General features: G+C 45.0%; 2 protein-coding genes across 4 annotated transcripts in view; one reads left to right on the top strand and one right to left on the bottom strand.

Moving 5' to 3' along the window:
* Window positions 1-8,092, bottom strand: part of LOC147035493 (uncharacterized) — a 61,670-nt gene that overhangs the window by 53,284 nt on the left and 294 nt on the right. For both annotated transcript variants that reach the window (XM_085853236.1, XM_085849403.1), the window contains exons 1-2: window positions 7,981-8,092; window positions 1,120-1,209 (exon numbers count right to left, since the gene is read on the bottom strand). The exon at window positions 7,981-8,092 is cut by the window's right edge. In XM_085853236.1, coding sequence (XP_085709362.1) covers window positions 1,120-1,207 — 88 coding nt within the window. In that variant the 5' untranslated portion in view covers window positions 1,208-1,209; window positions 7,981-8,092. The remainder of the gene's footprint in view (window positions 1-1,119; window positions 1,210-7,980) is intronic.
* Window positions 7,392-8,092, top strand: part of LOC147035492 (uncharacterized) — a 9,321-nt gene continuing 8,620 nt past the window's right edge. The window contains exon 1 of one of the 2 annotated variants that reach the window (XM_085862332.1): window positions 7,392-7,660. The gene's annotated coding sequence lies outside the window, so the exon portion shown is untranslated. The remainder of the gene's footprint in view (window positions 7,661-8,092) is intronic. The other variant, XM_085861525.1, reaches the window with a different exon arrangement.

Below are 8,092 nucleotides of genomic sequence, written 5' to 3'. Positions count from 1 at the left end.
CATTGCTGGGGTTGGTGTGGAGGGAGGCAGTGTCAGGGCCAGGGATCACAATTGCCTCTTTCTGTGTATATTTCCAAAGATTTTTCATCATTCCTATCTGATTATTTGAGGGAACATCGACTATCCTGGAACCTCCTCTGGAAAGTGGTGCCAGATGCCGGACAACATACAGGTCAAGAACACTCCTCACCGTTTTCCGAGCCGTACAACATCCAAGTTGCAATATGTCCCTCGATCAGAACCATATCGCAAGGCTTGTAGTGTGAACAAGGTAACCCAATCTGACAAGGTGTTGCAGAGGTAGCGCAGTACGTGTCTTTGAGTTGTATAGTCTGGGTTTGATTCCCAACCCAACTATAAACCGATCAGCTTGGTGATTTTTCAAGAAGGACGTGCATCAAAAAGTGTGACCTCGGTTGGTTGAGTCGAAGGTTACCGCAGGGACTTGTGCGGCAGAATTTCTTGCAGGTGGGCCTTAAAGAAACAAACAGGTGTAACAGGTGATAGTGACGAGAGAAAACGACAAGAACCAAAGGAACCCTAAAGAACCGAGCAGCACTGGCACTTCTTAAAGCCTCACCTTCCCGTGGCTCCTCGCTCATGTGCGTTCTTATCCTTCTTTAAATCCCTTTCCCACCCTCGAAAGAAGAGTACTCGGGGGTTGATTGGTTGTTCCTGGTTTTAAACCACGCCCCACTATCCAACATTTGCTTGCAGAGCGTCAGCATGTAAGGAGCAAGTTTGGTGGATCAGTTCCGCCTGCACCGGATAATCATGTGGAAAATGAAAAGTGTGAAATATTGTCGCCACTGCATAAGCACCCTGCATGCCAAACTCCAAATTCCTGATTAACTCGTTTAACCCCGAGTTAGGAATACCAGAAGCACCCGCTCCCTAGATTTGTCATGTTATCATCCTTACCATGTCGACACAACTTCGGTGGGCAATTTAAAGTGCTGACATTTCCACGTAGTGATACTTTGTCAGATTTTACTTTTCCTTTCTTCTTGGATTCATCACGGATGTCAGCACACGCACCACCAGAGGGCGCTATTTCCGTCACATACATACATACATACATACATACATACATACATACATACATACATAGGTACTTACCCATTCCCGCATACGCCATGGCTCCATCTCCATCATATATAGATGACATGCCATCATCCACGATCGTCCATGTCACAGCCCGAGGCATGCCTGGGATAAGTAACAAAAGATGAGGTATACCCTCACTACAATTTACAGGTGTGTGTGTGTGTTGCACTACTACTCCTACAGCTTTGGGCTGATTACATCCAGACTTGCTGCATAGGATCAGCATGACCCTAATCAATGTGAAGGGCTGTTTTTATCTTTGCCGGTGGTCTTGAGGGGCGGGGGACACAAATTATCTTTGTAAATGTGTATAGTGTAGAACCAGTAAGATGTGTTTAACTTCATGGGGACACAATGAACAAATCATAATCCCATCGGTGATGAAACAATGCTGCAATAAATACTCTGCACAAACTGAACAGCACCCGAGAGGCACCAAAACAACCGGAGCACGACGGCTGGAAACCCCAGCCCTGATAGCCATGAACTTATAATGGAGTTACCTCTTTCTTTTTCTCTCCCTTTTATATGAATTTTCTTCTTGTATCAATTAACCATGTTACAAATCCAGGGATGAACTAAGATATCCAGGCTGAATAAATGCAAACAGCTTCCTCAACAAATGAGGTCTTCGGCAAATACAGAGGTGCAAAGATAATCTCGACATGCATGGCAATCAACAAACAGTATGCGTACAGGGCCTACATAGGACTATCCTCCAGCCACTAGGGTTTAATCGGCCCCAAAATTATTGGCATCATTCATGAAGTATGAAATATTTTTGTTGTTTTGGAAGGTGTCTCTGTTGAGTTGAGTGACTCAGAGTGGGCACCGTGGAAACCGAGCTGGTGGAACAAGCAGTTGGCTGGATAGCTGTTGTAAACGTTGGTGTTACAGGATCAGGGGCCTGATCCGGGGTCTGCAGCACATGACGAGGCGAAGTAAACCGTGGCTCTGGATCAGGTATCGGCATCTCTGCACTGAGAGGGGTGGGGGGCAACTCAGGAATTTGTTCCAGAGCCAGTGGTTTGGGCAGAACTGGTGTGGCCATTGTAGGCCGTGGAGTTTGCATAACTTGCTCCATAGTCACCAGCATTGGAGTCGTGGAAGGTGTTGACAACTCAGCCGGTTTGTTAGGGTTGATAAAGATGAACTTGTTTGGTGGGGAGTGATCATCATGACTCGTGTGATGAAGGTCAGAAGTAGTTTAGACTTCAGGGCCAGTGTAGAAGGAAGGGACCTTGTAGCACTCAGATCTCGTGACTCGATAAGTTTTGCTACATACCTGGGAACCAATGAACGTGCGAATATTGCACCAGCTGTCCTTGGCAGAGGTAACCAAGTAGCATTGCCAGGCCTGAAATTTGCTGCGATCAGCATGAAGGTAGACCAGATCACCAATATTAACTGAGGTCAGTGTTGATAGTACTCCCAATGGAGCTTTGGACTTCTGGCTATACGGTTGATTGGCCCAGCGATCACTGGGGCAGATAGGCGCAGATCACATCACATCATGGCAGGGATGCAGTACATGTTGCCACTTGAGAAGAAGTTCCTCAGGACTGTTACCACCGCAGTGGAGATCATCTGCAAGCTTGAGAACTCCCCCCCCTAAAAGATCACCTAAGATATGGCATGTCAATTCCTCAAGGGGGGTTTCAGATCCAGGCATGCCCATGGCAGATTGAGTGTACACATGAACACCTCTATAGGGCGTGACAACTCCACAGTACTTCCGTGAAGATCACGCCAATGGAATCTGGTGAAAGGGATTGGTCAAGTCTGTTGCAATAATGTGTTTCCACTGGACAATCTTGTGTAGGGTTGAGTTAACATCTGGCATGAGTGACGGTTGAGGCTTACTGTAGCGTCCAACATCGGCGAATGCTGTGACAAGTCGGAATCCTCCATTTGGCTTCTTCATGAGAAATGATGGGTTAAGGTACTCCACAGTGACTCCCACATCTTCAGGTCAAACAAAGACCCCACGGCCTTCCAGGTCATCAAATTTTTGTTGCAACTCAACAAGTTGATTTCTGGCATATTGGGGAAAGTGACCTTTACGTTGTGGAGGTGGTACAGGTCCCATGTTGACATTGGCCTTGAAGGGTCCAGCTTTGCCAGTGTAACCCGGGAATGACGGATTAAAAACGTCATCATACTCCTGAAGGAGTGTATGGAACCGAGTACATGTGTGGAGAGGCAGAGTGTGATCTGAGTCCATAAGAACAGACTTTGAAAAGAGCCGATGGTGCTTTCGCTTAGATTACTTCGTAAGCGGGACTTGTATCATATCATCCTGCGGAGGTTGTGAATCTTGGTTGTCAGGGGTGAAGACAGGTCGTACATGGGGAAAATGCACATTGCTAGACAAAACTTGTGGTTCATGGGAAAGGTTTGCGATGCAAATTTTGGCAGCAACACTATTTAAAATATGTGGTGGAAGCCAAGTGTTAGATCGTTCAGTACACACTGGTCCTGAAGGAAGAGGGGATGGTTCAACTGCAAAAATCGTGAGGTCTGCAAAATCATGAGCTAGGTCATCTCGATAAACTCCCCAGGCCAGATTATCGTTGACTTTGGGGGTGCGCGCAGGACATGTGCTCGTCTCACTTTGCATGGTTTGGAGAAAGTATGGGGTTGGGATCCATAGACGCATATGGAGTCGTCACCAACTAGCACTTGGTGTTTGGCTGGTCGAATTGACATGTCGTTGGTTTCCATGAAAGGGGTGCCTGGAAGTACCTCAATGTCCAAGTTCTCCACGACAAAGCCCTCAAAGGAAAGGTTGTGATAGTTCTCTCTGTCCAGAGACCGTGTCTCACCAACAACATGCAAAGGAGATGAACAATCAACCTGGTGAGCAGATCGAGATGAACTCTTGCTGGAGACCCAGAGTCTCTTAGCTGTGGAAGCACAATCTATGTTGCCTGTGGCTGCACTGTCAATGGTCACTCGACTAGCATGATGCTCGAAGAACGTGTCCAAGAAGAGTGACTGACAAATTTTTACACCTAATTTCAGCAAATCAGTGGGCTCCTCATCCTCTTCGTGCAAACAATCTTCTGAGATGACCTCATCATCATCCTGGAAGACAGCAACTATCTTACGAGCTTCAGCCATATATTGACGGTCATGACCTGGGAGAAAATTACATTTGCGAAGAAAGCGTTTATCTGGTCATCCGGCTTGCTTGTATAATCGGCACGATACCTGTCGAGTGTGTGAGATTAGGGAGCTATGAGGTCTGGTCTTGTTCGGTGGGGGTGAAACTGTCTGCTGCTTCTGGAAGGAGGAAATGGCAGTGCGGAGAGCCTTGGCATCAGCAGACGTGTGACTCTCATCTAGCAGGAAATCCAAAGCTTGAGAAATCTCAGGCTTGACGGATGCCAAGGTGTGTGACCTGAGCTCGATGCTGTACCACAACTTCATTAGATGCGGTAGGCTGGGATGAATGAGTTGTAGCCAGCGTAGGACCACGATGTTCTTAAATGAGGGTGACATCTCATTCTCGTCAAGAGGTAGGCCGTGACGGCCGAGCCCATCTTTCAGCAAGAGGTTATCCTCAAATAAAGCCATCAAATGTTGATACAGGTCCTCATGCCTTTCGTCTGACTGCATTCTAAAATCAGCCAAGTCGAAGAGGTGGGCACCGGTGCCCTGCAAACCGTAATGCAGGCGGATGGTCTGCCATATAGAAGCAAGTGACGTTGATGCTTTTACTCTCGAGTTTCGTGATATAATGGGGGCAGTAACTCGCTGTCTACTCGAGCATCAGGTCCAGTAAATTTACTTTTTGTTGAGCTGTAAGTCTCGGGGAAGTACCAACACGTCATGTGTCAATGAATCCACGAAGAGGGCGAGCTTGTAGCTGCGGTTCTCCTCTCCCATGTGTAACCATCAACAAGAAAGAAGGCAAAGTTAGGGTCAAGTGTCAAATTATAGGTGAGATTCTGGCGCTAATTATTGAAAGAATTGATCGTCTCAAACTTCCCAAAGTATCACCGCTTTGGTACACAATGTGAGGCAGCCATTGTTTCCACTTGTCACGGTACCGTGGTATTGAGGCCTAAATCAAGCACCAGTATTAATATATGCTGGTTATTAGGGAAGTGACGTATTCTGGCCACGCCTCCCACACAAACTCTGCCTGGGCCTCATATCCAAGAATATATATAACGGCGTAGCACCACCTCCAGGTGGGAGAGGGTATTACAAGTCCCCACCATTTACAGTACAGTATTCCTGTCCCCACGTTTTCCAGTCTAGTGAGGTGTTTTGAATTATAAGCAATAGGTGAATTTTTGTTTTGTACACGTAACACGGGTTATCTTTTTTTTTTTAACTCCACCGATCCGTCAGTTGCCTATACACCGCCCAAATAATGGTATGCGTCAGAAGAAGGTGTTTAATGCTTGGAACAAGATCGCCTGTACGGCAGGCACTGAAATCAATCACTGTTTGGTCTGTTTCGGATGTAATTAACCATAAAGTCACATATTTTGTATATTCTTCATATTCACCTGTTACATTTGGACTGGTTCGTGCTTGTTCCCTATTTCATTTGTCTCAGTCAACGGACATGAACTTGTTTATATGTTGCAGTCGTCGCCCCGTGGGCTGGAACGTCACATTTAAATAAAATTTCTCTACTTCCCCTCCCCACCCCCCCTTTTAAAGTATTAATGAATATTAGAAGCGAACGTACAATTCTTCTTACATTCGATGCTGCAATTTCCGGTTACTTCGGCCTGGATTCGGGATCAGCGATCAAATAACGTAAATCACGATTAAAATTTTTTTTTGATGATGCGGGAGATATCTTTATTAAAATCAGCGGAGGAAATATACACCATGTCTGATATTTGGGTCTTTCATGTTTCCGACGATGCCTTTATCTCCCGGCATGCATCATTCCCCATGACAAAAACCAGAAGCAAAAAAAAAAACCGGAAGCGAAAAAACCGGAAGCAAAAGGGTCATAGCCAACCACACGGATTCACAATTGGCAGGGTATTGTGTTGTTGTTGTTTCCTATTCTCTCACGTGCACGCGTTAAGTAATATTCACAATTGGCAGGGTATTGTGTTGTTGTTGTTGTTGTTGTTTCCTATTCTCTCACGTGCACGCGTTAAGTAATATTCACAATTGGCAGGGTATTGTGTTGTTGTTGTTGTTGTTGTTTCCTATTCTCTCACGTGCACGCGTTAAGTAATATTCACAATTGGCAGGGTATTGTGTTGTTGTTGTTTCCTATTCTCTCACGTGCACGCGTTAAGTAATATTCACAATTGGCAGGGTATTGTGTTGTTGTTGTTGTTGTTGTTTCCTATTCTCTCACGTGCACGCGTTAAGTAATATTCACAATTGGCAGGGTATTGTGTTGTTGTTGTTGTTGTTGTTTCCTATTCTCTCACGTGCACGCGTTAAGTAATATTCACAATTGGCAGGGTATTGTGTTGTTGTTGTTGTTGTTGTTTCCTATTCTCTCACGTGCACGCGTTAAGTAATATTCACAATTGGCAGGGTATTGTGTTGTTGTTGTTGTTGTTGTTTCCTATTCTCTCACGTGCACGCGTTAAGTAATATTCACAATTGGCAGGGTATTGTGTTGTTGTTGTTGTTGTTGTTTCCTATTCTCTCACGTGCACGCGTTAAGTAATATTCACAATTGGCAGGGTATTGTGTTGTTGTTGTTTCCTATTCTCTCACGTGCACGCGTTAAGTAATATTCACAATTGGCAGGGTATTGTGTTGTTGTTGTTGTTGTTTCCTATTCTCTCACGTGCACGCGTTAAGTAATATTCACAATTGGCAGGGTATTGTGTTGTTGTTGTTGTTGTTTCCTATTCTCTCACGTGCACGCGTTAAGTAATATTCACAATTGGCAGGGTATTGTGTTGTTGTTGTTGTTGTTGTTTCCTATTCTCTCACGTGCACGCGTTAAGTAATATTCACAATTGGCAGGGTATTGTGTTGTTGTTGTTGTTGTTGTTTCCTATTCTCTCACGTGCACGCGTTAAGTAATATTCACAATTGGCAGGGTATTGTGTTGTTGTTGTTGTTTCCTATTCTCTCACGTGCACGCGTGAAGTAATATTCACAATTGGCAGGGTATTGTGTTGTTGTTTCCTATTCTCTCACGTGCACGCGTTAAGTAATATTCACAATTGGCAGGGTATTGTGTTGTTGTTGTTTCCTATTCTCTCACGTGCACGCGTTAAGTACGAAGCTCACTGCGTTCGCTAATAAATAATTGTCTATTTTGATCAATTTTTCACAAATGTTCCATCTTCGGTCGGTAGGGCGGTGTAATTGGCGGCGGCGTCGTAGGCGGGGTAACGTTACACACCTCCCGTTTGTTCGGATCGCTGGTTGCCATGCAGCTCCTTTACGTTTTGACGTCAAGTTTTCATACAAATGTTTAATTGCGAGGCATATTTCAAATAACTCACCAAATACAGCATTGGAATCATCAAGAAGACGAAAATCGACGAATTTGTCCTTCATATTGTGCTGAAGAACGCCGTTGATCCATACAAGCTCGGAAAAGGTGAGATGTTTCATTCGTGTGTGTGTGTGTGTGTGTGTGTGTGTGTGCTTGAAACGTCGTCGGACGCTTTAATGTTAAAAAAATAATACTAATACTACTACTACTACTACTACTACTACTATATAAAATGGGTTCCTCACAAGAAACCAACACATGACGTCATGAGGCGCTCGTGTCGCTGACATGGTTTGTTTGTCGGTTCTCTTTTCGTTTTAAATGCCGAGCGTCAAACAAGGAAGCAGAACCTAATAGCGGAAGTAGTTTTTAAATATTTTGGTATCACTCGGCCGGGATTCGAACCGCCAGCATCCCACACTCACAGCACACGCTCCAGTGATGACACCGTTGAGGCTGATGATGGTTGTTTCACCCAATTCGTCCGTGGGACGGCACTCGGTCATTTGTAGCGATCCATGAAGTTGATCCCAAGTT

This window comes from Eptatretus burgeri, chromosome 1, assembly GCF_056783735.1.
Source record: "Eptatretus burgeri isolate ZD-2024b chromosome 1, Ebu_testis_v1, whole genome shotgun sequence".
NCBI classification, from domain to species: Eukaryota; Metazoa; Chordata; class Myxini; order Myxiniformes; family Myxinidae; genus Eptatretus; species Eptatretus burgeri.
Note: the sequence above shows the minus strand (reverse complement) of the source record. Positions and strands in the feature narration are given on the sequence as shown.